The sequence below is a fragment of the Melospiza melodia genome, chromosome 1, assembly GCF_035770615.1.
Source record: "Melospiza melodia melodia isolate bMelMel2 chromosome 1, bMelMel2.pri, whole genome shotgun sequence".
Lineage (NCBI taxonomy): Eukaryota > Metazoa > Chordata > Aves > Passeriformes > Passerellidae > Melospiza > Melospiza melodia.
In genome coordinates, this window is record NC_086194.1 from 33404791 (window position 1) to 33421836 (window position 17046).

General features: G+C 40.0%; 1 protein-coding gene across 1 annotated transcript; it reads right to left on the reverse strand.

Annotated features, from left to right (window-relative positions):
• Positions 1 to 1549: 1549 nt before the first annotated feature.
• SPMIP4 (sperm microtubule inner protein 4) lies at positions 1550 to 14095 on the reverse strand. Its single transcript, XM_063152174.1, is given in 10 exon segments — positions 1550 to 1736; positions 1890 to 1937; positions 2181 to 2303; positions 2389 to 2392; positions 4576 to 4671; positions 4674 to 4695; positions 7164 to 7171; positions 7281 to 7465; positions 13590 to 13670; positions 14076 to 14095. Coding segments are annotated over 10 exon segments (774 nt in total).
• Positions 14096 to 17046: the final 2951 nt, after the last annotated feature.

Below are 17046 nucleotides of genomic sequence, written 5' to 3' on the forward strand. Positions count from 1 at the left end.
ATGAAAAAATTCTCAGTGAAAAGCACAATGGTATTTTGCTCCCTCTTCAGGTTCACTCTAGGAAATGACTGAATAATTTCTCATTTATTTAAGAGTTTTAAAAGCCCCTAATGAATGTCTGTATGCTGTTTCTGTTTCTCTAATCCCACTTGGCTGCAGCTTCTGAAGATATGCATTGAACCAATATGAGCTGTTCCTGAAAAAGCTGCTCCAATATTATGTTCCTGAAATCTGTATAGCGGCATCAAAAATCTGTCAACACACAGAAAATAGCAATTTAAGTGTATTCTTTGCATTCTATTGTGAGATAGCTTTCCACAAAAGTTTCCTTTGCTGCTTCCTTATTTTCAAAAATCTTTACAAAATATATTATATTTGGGGATATTTAAATATATTGTATTTGGGGATTGTTTTGTTTAGTGATTTTTGTTCACACTTCTCAGGAACCTAAAACTGCTCTGTGACCACAACATGGCAGCAGGACTATTCTTTCCTTATCTCTTGGTATTAATTTTTTTATAACCCCCAAGTTAATGCTCATTATTAATCTCTGGCTGCTATATTTATCACTTTCAGCCACTTAGGCCTGACTCCTAATAACAGATTGCATGTTTTTGGTAACTTTCCTGCCTCATCCTAAAGGTTCTTCAAATCCCTGGCGGGACTATTAATTCTCATTCTCCCTCTACCAGACTTCCCTTCAGTTTAAATAGTCTCTGTGGCCTTTCCAGTTCTCTAAAACATTCCTGCCTCAGACAGTGAGTGAAAAAGGAGAGAGTAGAGTGTGAAACACAGGCCACAATAGTCTGATATAGGAATGTGTGTTTGGAGAGGCCAGTCAGCCTTAGAGCTGGAGACTTTGGGAATGTTCTGTGCACAGAGACACCATGGCTCATAAGAATCATGTTTGTCCCCATGTGTGCGTGTGCAGCAGTGCTGTCTTTGTTGGCATTTGACCCTCTGCAGAGTAGCAGAGGATCCTTTTCAGGTGGAAGCTTGCTGTTTGGGAGGGCCTGCAAAGAGCCTTACTGGGGCAGTGACGCTGGTCCCCAGCTGTTGTTGGCAGCTGTGTCATGGCTCCTTTCAAAAATGGAAGCAGCCTCTATTCTGATCCTCCTCTTTCAGCCTCTTCTGATCCTCAGCTATTCCTGAAGCTCCGTGCTGTGAACATTAAAAATCATCTTGTCATACCCACCCTAAGTTTATTCCCAGTACAACTGTAATGCTCATTTATTAATCCATTTGGCCTTTAATGAACCAACTCTTTCCAAACCAGTGTTTTTCCCACTAATGTGTTTCTCTAGAGTAGTCATATTTTCATGGCCTCTAGCTCAAGCTTTTCTAGTGTTCTAAAATGGTCTGCACATGTCCTGGGCTACTCTAATTGCTCTTCTCTTTACTGTTTGAATTTATTATGGTTCCCTGGGAAAGGCCAGACAATTTGTATTGAAGTTCTTTTTATTTGTTACTCCATTAAAAAAAAAAAATTGTCAATTAAAGAAATAAAAAAATTATTGAAACCATAGTTCTTGTGTCTTTTTCAGTAGTGTTATCTGTGAGGATTTTCTCTCTCTCCTTTTACAGAATCATGTACATGTTTTTGTGCTGCTGTCATAGAGAGGGAATGCTGCAGCTCCATCAGCCCTGTCTGGAGCTGGGGAACTTCACAGCTGGGGATCCATTCAGGCAGTGTTATCTCTCTTGGCCCATCCTCTGGTCTCCATGCAGGCAGACATGTTTCTTGATGGCAAAGTCTGTGCAACAAAATTCCACTTTCTTCATGCTTTACAGCCAGTGGCAAGCTTGGCTTACTTAGGCTAACTGGGTTTTTCAATATTGTATGTTGATCCAAATATCTGGGCTTAAAGTCTTCATAGGAAAGTGAACATGCAGATTTTGGAAGGGCTTCAAATTTGGGCCTTCCTGAAAGCTGCCACCTCTACAGTGCCTCTTTTTGCAACATCAGTGATTTTCAGAAGGTGGTTTATTGTGGGGCTTGAATCAAGATAAGGAACTTTCTGGTAGCATCTCTGAGACAGAGTGTCCTGCTCTTGGCTGACATCCCATTTCTGGTCTGTGCTTTCTGTCACTTTGCACTGATGACCTAGGCTGGCTGCTCTTTTTATTTCACTCAGTGTTGTGCCTTAGTAGCTGGTGACAACAGTGGGAATGCTGAGTACGGGTGAAGGCTTCTGAAGGAGTGTTGTTTTTGCAGAATTGATTAATGGGGATGTTCACCTTGAAGTAAGCATGCAGTTCACCCCTCAGGAGGTGTCACTTGTGACAGACCAGCAGAAGTGTTTCTGTATGAAGAACGTAGCAGGATTTATACTGCCATCTATGTCTCTTAGCAGGGACTGCTTATTTTAGCAGACCATTGACCCTGACTGCCCTGAAAAGGCACAGTTAGAGGTCACTCAGTAAAGAGAAACAGCCCAGACCTTCACTACTGCTCTGTCTTATAGGGAGCTCAGAGTCACTCTTTATGCTTTGGAGAACTAAATATTCTTTTCCACCCTGGTGCATAAGATATAAATGGGTATAAATGTCTTGTGCTTTTTTCTTTCTTCTATAAGCATCTGTCTTCTCAAATGAGTGATAGTGTAAATGGTGACTTGAATTAGTGTGTTTTTAAGTTCTTTTAGGAACAGCTGCAAGTGGTTTTTAGGATGCTCACTTGCATGTGACTTTTTAGCTTTCTCAGCCACAATTTGATCCACTGCTCACATACTGTTAACCTTTATCAATCCTTTACATTGTTGAGGCTTTAGATGCTGGTGCAGAGCCAAAGGAACTGTTCAAACATAAAGTACATTTGAGTCCCATGGCCAAAGAATGAACTTCAGCAGTTACTGTGCTGAACAATCTCAGTGTTTGATATTCAACATATGTATGCTTTAAGTAGATGAGTGTTGTTCAGGTAAATCACCATGGCCCAGGACAGGCCTCTGCCAATCACACTTTGGAAGCCAGAGGGCAATAAAACTGCTCAGTTTTGAATTATGTAAGGTGCTGGTCTGGATTTTCATTTCCAGAGACAAACTGTTGAAAGTGTTCTTTGAAGCCATAAAGCAAGCCATTTTTTTTTCCTTCATCACACTGAAAAAAAAGTTAGACAGCTTTTCCATTTCAGATACAGAGATTCAATTATCAGAAATTTGTAAATGCATCAGAAAATGTAAAATGTAAATCAGAAGGGATTTCCTTACTTGGATTTGTTTTAATCCAATAGAAGAAAAGCAGGACAATCTGGGAACTTCTTATCCAGGGCCATTTGGGACTATAACTAAGAAAATGACAGCATCTTACTTAGTTGCCCTGCTTTATGTAAGTCCATGCAGTTTGAATCTGGAAGTGTGTTCTGGTGTAGTTCACCCTAGGACAAGGTGCTATAAAGCCAGCAGAGCAGGAATGTGCTCCTTCTGTTTTACCTGCAGAATTGCTTAGTCAGTTACAATTGCTTAGAGCTGCAATCAATCAGGACTGTGTCTATAAAGCCATCACAAGTAATGAGGCGTTAGCAAAACACAACTCTCAACTTGATTTGCTCTGCTTATATACCACATTATGCCCTGCTTGCATGAGTAGCATTTAATGCAGATAATATCTTTTCACTTTTATACAGGTCACAGAGAATATAAAAAGTGTTGAAGACAACAAACACAGTTTTTCAATACCGTTTTATACATCCTTAAGAGTAAATCTTGGCATTAAAATAGAATTTGCCAGTGTTATTGATGCACCCTGGAGGAAGAAAGGCAAATCACTCATGGAAATGGAATCATAGAAACTCTGCCAAACTTGAACTGGTGTGTTTAGTAAGGAAGCAATAGTCTGCAATGGTAATAAGTCACTTATCAAACACATAATGCAATAAGGATAGTAAATTGGTGAGTTCAGTCAGGCTGATTGTCCTGATTGTCCCCATTCACATGACAGCTGCCAGCTCATTTTATGGACACTGTTACACATACTGCTCAAGGCTAAAGGTCTTTTGAATTTCTGTTGTGTCTTGGTGCCGACTTAAAAGAGTAAGATAAAAAGTAAGCAGATAATCACAGTAACTTCCCCTTCTGCAAACCCCAAAGAAGCCATTAATCCATTCTGTCAACCTGCTGTGTCAGGACTGATTTAGTATTCTGAACTTTTGCCTCTGCTTTGGAGTGAGCTTTGCCCTGTGCTTAAGTATTGTCAAAGAGAAGGCTTAGTTCTGCCAGCTGATTTTGATAATACTCCTGCCAGTATTACTTGTGGTGGAAGTATGAGATTCTTAGCAAATTCAGTATTTATTAGTTCTCCACCTAGTTGTTCAGCCAATCTGCAAACTGCTTTTATATAAGGAAATATATTGGAACTCTTCCTAAACAGAGACATGTTTTATTGTCACACATTTTTATGGGTTAGGAAAATCAGGACTAATGCACAATCCCCCTGAAAAGCCTCAGATAATTTACAGTTTATGTGTCCTTTGTTACTAAATGACAAAAAATCAGTGTCTTTGAGTAATTTAGGGCCTAAAAGTTTGTGGTCTCACATTGCTATCCCAACTAAATTAATTTAATAAAAATTGCTTACCTGTGAAGACCTGACTGTATGTTGTGATCTTCAGAGCCCTTTCAGTGTTTTGTAGCATATTGGTTATAATCGGAGAAAAGTTATATTTGAGCTCTTTAAAATGGGGTTAGGGGCCACTATCTTTGGATAATGTTTAGATTTGGATAATATATTTGACCATTTTCTTCTTCAAACTTGGAAAGCCAAAGGATAAGAAGAAACAGCTAAGGTGTAAAATAAATATGTGTGCTGTATGGGGAAGACTATTTTAAAGACTTGAAATAACCTGTGGTAACCCTCCTCTCCCTCAGTTATCTGTTTAGCAAATGCTAATAAAATTTAAATCTGGTGGGAGGAAAATATATTTGCTGCAGTATTAGTACTCAACTGGAAGTTTCAACAGGTATGTACTTGTGCTGAGCTAGGGTCAAATAACTTGGAATCCAAGTTCTCATGGTAGCCACATATGCTAGGCAGGGAAAGCTTTGTAAGCTTTTTTTGTCATAGTCACAGTTATAAACTGCCTTAAAATGAACTGCCTGCTATTGTTTCCATTTTCACATCTGTAAACAGTGTGTGCATGGAGCAGAATGACAGATGGATCTGCATTTTTAGCTGTAGATGAATGCTCACTATAAAGACAGCTGTGATGGTGGGAGAGGTGCTTTCTGTGAGCTGCTGCTGATGTCTCTTTTGCCTTTGGAAACTGGGCTGATGGATGTGCAAACAGAACTCACTCTTTTGGTACAAAATCAGCAAGATTAGACCAGATCAGCTATTTTATCAGCATCAGTTAACCCAGTGATGTGTGATGAAGTCTTAGTGGAAGTACTCTACATGATCATCTGCAGCACTAGATCTGGACAATCCAATTGTCTCAGGCAAAGAGGTGGTGACAGGCAGCTGAGAGCTCGATCTTATACCAGAAAAAAGCTGCCTTGCAGAAGGCCACCTTGCCATTGCCAACTGCAGGATCTCTGGGTTGATTCACACACCAGCAGGGAAGGTTCTTATTTCATTTTCTGTGCATGATTTTACAAACAGGAACAGCAGATTCTAAAACTTATTGAATTGTGAAGCTCATTCTGAACTCCTAATGTCACCATCAGGAATAACTAAGTTTTTCTAGATGTCTTTTAAAAATGAAACTGCAGTGGAATTAGTTCCAACTCTGTTTCTGTCACTGTTTTTTCTTTCTCCAGTCCTTCTGCCTCTTGTTCCCTTATTTACCTCACAGTGAGGCTGCCAGCATTAATTACATAATAGATATTATGAGTTTAAAGGAGAGATGTGGAAAAGACCCAAAGCTTTTAAGCACAATCAACTGTTTGTAAAAGTCACCAGGCTGTTGTCTGGGTTATCTGTATTTAACCAGGGATTTCTCTTTCAGCCATGAGAACTGGAGTGTCCCAGTCTCTGAGAAAGTCAAAACATAGGGAGGGAACAGCAAATGAAATTAAAGTATTTCCTTAGTGCCCATGGTAACTGTCCCCTTAGCTGATAATTCTGAACCTGTTAAACGTTGCTGGAAATAGATTTTGGTCTCTGATGATCCTCCTGTTGTGCAAAAATAGGCTTTGTAAATCCACCTCCACACATGATTAGTGTTTCTTAAATTGACCAGTGATCAGTGAAAACTGACTAAAAATTACTACTACTAGCATTACATATTCTATGGAAGGATTTTGGTTTTGGATGGACAAATACTTCACTAAAAATCACTCATATACCTAATTATATAAATAACAGTACAGCATTGTACTGACTAGGAATGGCAGCTAATTAATGCAAATTGACCTCCCACTTGACATTATCAGCTTTTACTTTCCTGAAAAGCTTCTTATCCACGCCAGCATGTGCTTCTTGTGTTTCAAACCGTTGCTGTCAAACCTTTCCTGACAAGCACTGCCGTGGCACACAGAGGTGCTGGCTTTTTCCTGTCCCAAATTCCCGCTAACCCTGTGCAGTCAGTAGCTGCCAAGTGCTCCTCATCAGTTCACAAAGATGATCTTTGAAGTCTTCTGAAACACAGTACCTGTCAGTTAAGAACAATAATTTCATGCTCTTTTCGTCTAATATTTGATGTAAAACACTCTCAGGGTAAGATGCTGCTGGGGTTAAAAACAAGCACCTCATGATGGCTTTCATAGTGTTCTGCAAATGGTGAATGTCCAGGGTTTCATCTCAGGCTTCATAAGGGATAGGAAGAATTGTTTTTTCTCTCTGGATCTTGTTCTACTCTTTGTGTAGTGATAAAATGTTTTAAATCATTCAGCTCTTGTTCCATGGGTATTTCTGTTGACCCCAATGCAGGTGGCAGGCATGACTTTGGCTCAAAAAATGCTGCTTTTGGGTCCCACTGATGATTTTTTTCTTTCATTTTTCTTTCCCTGTTTTGAAATGTGGAGAGTTAGTTGTCTGGCAGAAAATATCAGACACACTAAGAGATCCATCAGCTTTTGTGCGGAATGGGAGCTGTGCTAATAGCTCTCTTGGCTTCTGTGGCTACAAGGGGGCCACAAATTGCTTTTATTCTCAGTGCTGAGGCATCCTCCATTGAGACTGCAACTATCAGCACATACAGCTTTATTTTAGGCCAAACTGCTTACCTTGACCACTGGTGTAGTCAGATTCTGTTAAACTTCAGCAGAAATGAGTCCCGGCTGCCATAGTGATTTTAGGTAAGTTTCAAGAATAAAGGGTAAACCAGTGGAGTTCTCTCTTGCCTCTGGTCTTCCTCAGAACAACCAGGTCAAAAGTCTTGCTAGAGATACTGGGATGGAAAGATTGATGACTGCTTGAATTGATCCCAGTGTTTCAACCCTCAAGTGATCTGAAGTTTGGGAACATGGTGTGCCTAGAAATGTGTGTAGGGTAGGGGTAAGAGGGGGAAAATGGCAGGCACAATGATCTTGGTTTAGTTTAAGTTGTCAGGAAGAAGGACAGAAAGAAAGAAAATTTCCTTATATCACATTTCACTGAGCTTTGGATTAAATATAACACTTTGCAAGAACGGGGAGAGATGTGAGAATCAAAAAGGTGATATCTTAGTTTTTTAATCCCCTTTTTCTCGCACCCTGCAAGCAAGAATTCCCAATGATGCTGCCCTTGCAGCTTTTTTACATGATCAATCATACTGATTCTCATTTACTTTTATGTGGCTTAAGGGAATTTAAGATTCTTGCACAGCTCCAATTAATAGTAACTGAGTTTGTGCTTGTGTAATCAAAACTTGCCTCTAAGATGACATTTTTTTCTGTGAGGAAGGAGGATAAAGCTAAGCTGGAGATTTTATGGGATACTGAGAACTGGCATTTCATGGAGCGCCCATGTTCCTGTGGCTGTTCTTTTCAGCTATAAATTTTTAATGATAGAAATTTAAGACTTAATAAAATCAGGAGTATCATGAAATCTGAGGAAAACTAACGTGGCAGTTTATTCCAGTAAGAAAGAGCAGGCTGTTAAATGAATCCCTGTTTGGATTCATTTAACTTTAGCACCACTGCATACAGCAGCTTGCTGAGAGCAAACACCTCCCCCCAGCTGCTGTGTAAAGCAAAGTCATGGTCTTGTACAGGAGCCAGATTAATTCAGTTCCTGGAGCTGTGTGTCATGACATAACTAGGTCTCACCAAGCTGGACTTTTCTGAGGCTTCTCTCAGAAGCTTCTCTCAGAATCTGCTTTATGAGAGAGAAGTTGTCCTTTGTAGTTGCTCTTAGACACTTCAACTCTCATCAGGTAAAGAAGCCATGAACAACACAGCCAAGAAAACCCAGTTAACCCATAGGCAAGTCAGTGAGATCACTATTTGTTAGGAGAGTGTGTGTGCTAAGTAAACAGTGCTAATCTTCTAAACCTAATCTTTGCATGCTTTGTTCAATAGAGAGATTTTTGTGCTTTATAGTGTTGCTGCTGCTTATTGCCAAAGAACATGCACTGTGCAATTATGACTGAGAACAACAACTTGCCCTTTTATTTCATTAAGGAAAGGTAAGATACAGGTAAAACGTACCTAGGCAAAGTGTCTGGTGGTTTGGGAAGCCTGTGTTAGGGAAGAATTAGCTGAAGTGACCCACTGTCCTTTGCATCTCCCACCCTTTATCTGAATCGGTGCAGTCAATATATGTCAGGGACAAATCAATGTGTAAGCAGTGCAGGCAGTGTTCTTACTCACACCACTCATTACATGAGGAATGTTTTGTGTTGCAGGGTGCCAAAGACTGAAAAGACATCAGGAACATGTAATGTGTGGAATGTCTTTTTAAAACAGAGTGAAGGAATAAAAAATCTATCTCCTTAGACTTTTGTGTAATAAGCTCTATATTAGTTAACAATGGTATGTGCTATTAGTACAAAAATAATTTTTAAAAAATTCCTTTTATCATTAATGCAAAACAAAAATCATACCCTGTTTATACTTGCAGAGAAATTACCTCTTTATACTATGCTAATACATTATTTATATTTTACCTTGGAGACTTATTTATTTGAAGGCAAGCGAAAAACCCCACTAACTTTAAAGGGCAAGAATTTAATCACTAAGCCTAGCTAAGAGTCTCTTGACAATTTTACCAAGTCAGAAAAATCTAAGGTTGAAAAAGTAATTATTTGCTTAATGGTTCTTTTTGGTATAATAAAAAATAAAACAAATGCCTGAAGTACTACTGGGCTAATCTAAGTAGTTCACCTAGAGCTCCAAAATTTTGTGTATTTCATAAGAAAGGCTTATCTTCCAGGCCTTGCTTCAAAGGGTCTTTATTGTAAATGGGTAGGAGATGTTGTCAGATGAGAGCCCTTTTTAAAGCTTTACTATTTGTACATTGTCACACAATGTTTTTTCAAAAGCTGTGTACCAAAACCTGTGTACCAAATATTGCTAAAACCCCTTCTTTTCCTCAATGAGAAGAGTGATGTCCCAGATTAATTTCCAAGCAGGAGGTGATGGTAACTTCAAGGCTCCTCCCCTTCCTCATCTTGAGGACATAGAACAGTTGGGATGTTAATCAGCCCTGCAGGAATTCTTTCATTTCAGCCTTAGCAGTTCCTGCAGGGGCTCTATCCTCCCATGGCTGGGGTTTGTTCAGTAGCCTGGTTAATGACATAGCTGTGGCACAGGAGCTGCACCCAAGCTTTCTCCATGTCATCTGTGACTCAGGGTGCAGCTGGGCCACTCCATCACTGAATTGGTCTCTATAAAGATAAGCGTTGCAGAGTTACAAAGAGGAAATAAGTCCCTTCACAAAAAAGAGTTTAAATACAGTCGTGTGCTTATTTCTTTCCATACTAGCATGGGTGTTTTAAAGATAAACTTCAACTGCCCGATCAATTTTATTCACACATTCTGATACAAGATACACAAGTCATGCACTTCATTGTGAAATCTGTGCTGTGATGCTCTGGGACTCACTGCAATCAACATGAGGTGTGATATCTCACAAATTGCTGTGCCAGCATAACTCATGCTTCAGCTGAGCTGAACAAAAGGTCTGCTTTTAATGTGTGGTGCTACAAAGATAACAGGACTTAAAGTGTTGAATTCTGGCAACCATTTGTATATTGTTGCATTTATAACAAACTGGGACTCTGATTCGAAGTTCACATCTGTCTTCATAATGGAAGCCTTGATAGAAATGCCATACTTTATAAAAATGCCATGCAGACCAGCAATCTCTGAAAGTTTATTCCACAGATAGTTCTAGTTGATTTTCCATTTATTTCTACTGTATATCTACCAGTGCTATAGATATGTAGAATACTTCTTAGTATTTCTATTCAATTCACATTATTCTGTTACAGCTGTATTATTGTAACAGAATGAGAATTGAAAAGAAATGCTAAGAAGTGTTTTCAATTTCCGTTTTGTTGTGTTGCAGTGTGACTTGCTACATTTTCACTGCAATAATTGGACATAGTGCTGATACACATACACATAAATAACGACAGTCAATTTGCTTTGAGCTCTGGCATGGCAGAACTACTTAACTACCATTGTATATCACTTTTCATTTTAACATCTAAACTTAAGATAGCAATAAAATAAGGATGAACATGCATTTTCATGACTGCCATGATTTAGAGAAGGTTTCTGAGCTCAGCTTGTAACAGCCAGCAAAGTTTTGCATTTTTAAGGGTAGATGGTTGTTCTGAATATTTGTTATATTTTTAAAACTCATACTCATACTGTGGCCTGAAGCCACCCAGAATGGAAGGCAGAAGAGAAAGAGGAAAGGTAGAGCTTTTTCTGGAAAGTAAGTAAGATATTAGCAGTTTTTAAAATTTGGCACTGTTTTCATTGGAGTTCTATTAGACTTTTGCTGGAGTCTGCCACTATCACAGAAGAAAAGTTGGTCAGTATTATATCATCTGCCCCTTCAGTCTACAGAGCATATGGAGTTTGTCCAGTGAAAAGAAGTCAAGGCTCGTGGTGGCAGGATTTATGCTCCCAGTTTGGAAAGGCCCAGAAAAAAATCCAGGGAGTTGTGCAGATGAACACCATCCCATTTCCCTAGCAATGAGCAGACTATGAGCACTCTTCAATCACTTTTTTATAAAGTAGGCATAAATCAAGTTTCACATGAGAGAGAATATCCTTATGGACGCTCTGGCTTCTGTGCAGTAGTTCTGCAGCTTCCCTCATGATGGCAGAGCTTTAAGTGGAGAGATGTACCTGTGCAGTGATAGTAATAAGAGAGACATTGGAACCTGTGTGACCTTCATGAGGGTGTCCCACTTAGTGCTACTTTCCTACTCTCTGACACATGCTAGGGGCCTCTAAAAATCTGTTTCTTTTCTCAAGTGTGGTTTTGGCCTGAAAGGGATGCAGCGCGGGCAGCCTCATGACCTTCACCTTCTTTTCTAGATCAGGCCAGAGAACATTTTGCTTCTCTTTCCTGTTGCTTTCTCATGTATTCTGTAAATTATTAAGAGAATCAGATGCATCACTCCTGCCAATTTTAACAGAAAGGAAGTTACAAGTAGAGAATAAATTGTTTCAAGTGTATAAATTGCCTTTCTCTACAGCCTTTTATTCTTGCAAAGGGAGGCAATCACTTATCTTGCCTAACCTTAAATCCTGCTTGGTCAGGAATCTGCAGATCTGGGAACCACCATGGGTCAAGGAGCTGGGAGACAGCAGAGGAATGTAAATACTTTGTGGCCTGATAAACAGCAAAACCATATTAAAACCCACAAAGCAAAAAAACAAAAAAACAAAAAAAAAAAAAAAACCAAAAAAAACCAAAAAACCCACACCCCAAAAAACCCAGCCACCAACCCAAAAAGCTTAACAAAACAATTTTCATTCATTGTATGCTGTCACTAAACCTACTGGAAGCCTTATTGCTGTGGCTTGTCTGTGGGAGGACAGTTGCTAATGCTCTAGCCTGATGTGTGTGTGTATAACTAAGGCTCTTGGCAGTGGCTGAAAGCTGTTTTGCATCACCTTTCCTAATTTTTGTGGTCTTGTTTGTTGTGAATCTGAGGACCCATTACACCTATAGAAGTGAAGAGGCAACTCCTTTTCTCCAGTGCCTTTGAGTGGGAGGGCATGTGTGTGTGACCCACTGCCAGTGCACTGAGCAAAGCCCATCTCCAGCCAGTCAGTGACTGATTCCAGTGTGCAAAACTGCACAAGGATAGATAGTGCTCATCTTTAAGGCAAGGGCATTGTTGGTCCATGAAAGTGTAAAGAGTTATTGCAAATACCTTGTAATTCATTTCCCACAAAAGACAGTAATGGCTCAAAGGAGACCTCACAGGCTATAAGGTAAATAAACTGAGTGTTAATAGCTCCCAGGTAGGTCTGCTTAGCACCACTCAGAGTGCATTTTTCAGGAAAGGTTCCATGTGGCTGTCACCATTTAATAGTTTCTGATGGCAAGAAGAATATTTGCTCTGAAAGACCTTGGACTATGAACGTGGAAGAGTTTTTGTGTGTGGGTTTTACTTTTTCCTTTAAAGGATATATTCTTTCCTTCAATTTAAAGGTCTTTTAAAGACCAAGAAAAAAGAATATTATAGGGAAATAAAATGCTTAAACTAGGACGAATGAAAATATTTTTAGAGACCCAGCATATTTCAGGTTAAGATGTGAGTGCATAATAACAGAGAAAACATTTTAATGATCTGCTGATCAAACATTCAGAGTCCAAGGTTATGTACTTTTCAGTGTGTACGGGGGCAGAATTTGACCTACTCCTGTAAAATCTCCTTCCTCCTTATACAGCTGACACCAGGGCGCAGAGTCACAGCAGTCCCTGGTTGCTTCCTGTTAAGGAAGAAAATCCCTGGAAAGGTGCTGGGATCTCTTCCTCAGCCTGTGTCCCTGGATGACCCATGCAGGTGAGCGCCTGTCATGAGGAATGCACCTCACAGCCCTCTACGGTTAACTGTGAAATCATCACAGAATTATTCTCAGGTTTCTAATATACTCATCTATACTGATAGAAGAGGTTGTTTATTTTCTCTTTTTGAAGAATTTACATCTATGCTTCAAACTACCTTAATCTAAAATCCGCGTAGTTTGATCAAGTGTTTTGCTGGTGCCATCAAGTGGCAAAATGTTGGATTGCAAAAGTACCATAGCATCCAAATTGACTCAAATACCTCTTGAACAGGACCAATGAGGAAAATAATCCCTGGCAAGCCTCCTCCAAAAATACATATGTATAAAGATGTATGAGAAAAATGGACTGAAGTAATCATGGTGTCATGATTACTTCATGTACTTCAGTCTGATCTGGATTTTAACAAGTGGAAAGGCGAATATTTTTGAGTATTACTAGTTGATAAATATAGGCAACCTGTAAAGCAAACTCAGAGATCCTTGTTGAAGAGCTACTTAAACTGAAGTGGCACAATGCCACTGAATTTCTGTGTTTACTGTCCCCTGTTACTAGCTAATCTCTTTTTACAGAACATGGCCCTTTGATTTCATAGCATAGCTGCACTTCATATGATCACAGTAGACTGAATATTCAGTTTGCTGCTGTATTCTCTAACTTCACAATCTGGTTAACTGAAAATTTAAACTTAAAGTTCATCATTCATACACACATAACTTTTTTTTTTTTTTGCCAGCTGAGTGACATCATGGTATTGTTCAGTAGGAAGGCCTCTGTGCAAAAGAAACACATAAATTTATAAAGCTTATGCTCTATTTCCTTGTAAAATCCAAATAAATTGGTATGTTTTTGTCTTGATTTCTCAGGGGACTGCTAGTATCAAAACTCATAGATGATGCCAGTGTGGAAATTATCCTGTGTTTCAAAATCTACATCATGCAGGGCTGGATTTTGAGAAGTGCTGAGCACCCATGCCTGACTTAAAAATTTCTGAGAATGCTGAGCTTTTCCCCCTGTTAAAACCTGGCTCTTACATTTCCTTACCACACACACCTAACACTCAACAAGACCTATGGGAATGCCTCAAATAGGTACAGGCTCCAACTTTTTACCCTAAAATGAGTTATTTCTACACTCTTGGGATCACTTTCAGGTCCTCCTGATGCCAAAGGGCTCACAGAATCCAGCCAAGCTGCATGGTGCTTTTCACTGACAAGAGTCTGAAAACAGCTCCACACCAAAAAACAAAACCAACAACAGAGAGCAAATGAGAGTGTGAAAAGGATGGAAATGCAGGTGGAAAGATCAGCCATAGTCAGTAAGATTTTTCTGGCATTAGAAAAAGCCTTACATTTTAATTAATTCTCACTGTGGATACTTCCTGACGTTTTATTTACAAATTCTATTATAAGCATGAGTATATTTAAGCTTCTTATATTTTCTCCACTGAAATTTGTGCCAGTACTATGAGAAGCACAAACATGAAAATATTTCATTTGAATCTTGCCCACTTCAGCTTTTTACACTGTAATTATTTGCACTAGACTAAGCTTTTAATTAATATCTAGCCTGTATCTCTGGTATGTTTGGAGATCAGTGAAACTGATGCTATTGGGGTTACTGTAGCCCTGTTGCGTGCCTGTTTTCTGTGTTTTACAGAAACTAAGTATGAAGGAAAGGCTACACTCCTTGGCCCCTGAGTAGCACCTTCAGATTTTAGGTACCTGTGTATGCTTTGAGCAACTCTCCTGCAGTAACATTTTATTGTGAGAGTTGTCCAAAACAAGCAAATGGATGTCATTATCATAGATGTAGTAGCTATGAGGTAGCTACTAACATGAAATAGCTTGCTAACCTCCCTTTCCGACTGCTACATTGGTTTTCTGAGATGGGACATGTAGTTGCAATGACTCATTTGCTTTCTCATGAGATACTATGCCTGAGTTGGCCAGAATCTCTCCTGGCTTGCAGTGTGAGTGTAGGAATGGGGAGACACAGACTACATGCCACCTGGGCAATTTCCACCTTGTGGAATAGGAATGGCTTTTTTCTGGACCTCTTCTTTTCTTCCAAATGGGATTCACTTTGCTTGATTAGGGGCTCTACACTAGTGTGCCTGGCCAACAAATAATCCAAGAGATTGCATATTCAGAAAAGACAAACACAAGAGCAATGAAAATTCTTGTTTCAAGCTCATCCTTGCACCTGTCCTATCACTGTGGCATCACAGCATCTTGCCATGCTTCTGGGATGGAAGTCCCATCAGCATCATTTAACAAATGCAAGTGCTGGACTCTCCCCTGGGATGGGGTAACTGCTTATAGGAACAGATTGGGTGATGAGAGGCTGGAGAGCAGCCCTGGGGAAAGAGGTCTGGTGTTTGGGTTGATGGCAAGCTGAAGATGAGTCAACAGTGTGCCCTGGCAGCTGAAAGGGCCAGCTGTACCCTGGGGTGCATCAGCAGAGCACAGTGAGCCAGGTGAGGGAAGTGACTGGGAAGCGACTCCTGCCCTGCTCTGCCCTGGGGCAGCCTCACCTCGAGCACTCTGAGCTGCTTTGGGTGCCTTAGTGGAAGAAGCACATCAAACTGTCAGAGTGTGTCCAGAGGAGGGGACCAAGATGGTGAAAGGTCTCAAGGTCAAGATGTTGTACAAGAGGCAGCTGAGGTCACTTGGTTTGTTCAGCTGCAAACCTGAAGGTGAAGGGTGATCTCCACAAAGTCTGTATCTTCCTCAAGGGAGGCAGAGGTGCTGATCTCCTCTCTCTGGTGACCAGAAATAATAGAATGTGAGAGAATGGCATGAAGGTCCATCAGGGAAAGTTCAGGATGGATATTTGGAGAAGGTTCTCCGCTGTGTGGGTGACCAGTCACTGGAACAGAGACCCCAGGGGAGTGATTTTTTTTTCCTCAGTGAGAGGAAGAAAGAAGGCGATAGATGTGTGCAGCATGTGCATCTTGCAGTGTTATTGAGTATCAGATGCCAGCACATGCATACCTGCACTCTCAGCAGCATATGGACAGCAAATATATGCAATAGCACAGATGGAAGCTTTAGCATCTAATTCCCACTGATTTCAGAATTTGTAATTTATGCCTTGAAAACTTACCCTCTCCATCTCTAGAGAGGGGTGAGAATGTTACTGTTTAGTAGCTAAGTTCAGACTGAAGGAAGGAATGCTGTGTTAGGCACTCTCATGGATGTGCTAGAGGCTGAGGATACTCTGAATATTTCCATACATTGGTGTCATTTGACACCGAGCAGTTTGATGTTTATGGTGAACCAAAACAAGAATATGATGTGCCATAGACTATCAGAAAACTTTTCTGTTTCTCAGTTTCTGAAGGAAGTCAAGCATTCACTTAGAAGTTCTGTCTAAAATTTTGCCCCTGATCTGAAAGTGGTCAGGCAGATGCCAAGTCACCTGTGTGGCTGTGATGTTTGCATTCATTAGGCCAGCTCTCACTGGAAACATTAATAAACCGTTCCTGGTGGCTGCTCTCTATAGGCTACCAAGCTGCAGAGCAACCACTTTACCTTGGACATAAAGAGAAGCATTGCACACAGAGGTCTGATCATCTAGTCAGTTCAAACAGGACTGGGTAAAACTTAAAATATTTACAAGTCTCCTTCTCCCAAATAAACATTTATAGCCAGTGGTGATCTAGTGACATTTGAGATCTCAACACACATTAAAAAATGTCTCAGCCCAGAGATTATCAAAAAAGGGCTAAGGTGAACATATTTTTAAAGTGTCTGTCATGAACAATCCTTAAGAGTCTCAGCACTATAGACAATGATTTAATAGAAGCTATTAGGATTTTTAACTTCCACAATAGTAGATTTATTCTGAATTCTGACAGACAACCTCCAGCTTTCTGGCTCTTTTCTTCTGAGAAAAAACCCACACCACCAAAAATATAATGTTCTGGGATCCCAATATCAGTTTGCTAGTGCTTTCTTTATTATGAAAAAGTTGCATTTTCCCCTTCAGGTTTGTTTTGTATGTCATATGGATGTCAAACCAGAGTGTAAGAATACAGTGTCTTAAATTATGAGCTTGTGAAGGCCTCCAGAAATTGTTTTCATCAGTGTGTGAGGCCAACACATCTGAGGGTGTGTGCTGCCAACAGCTTCCAGCAGGTCTTGC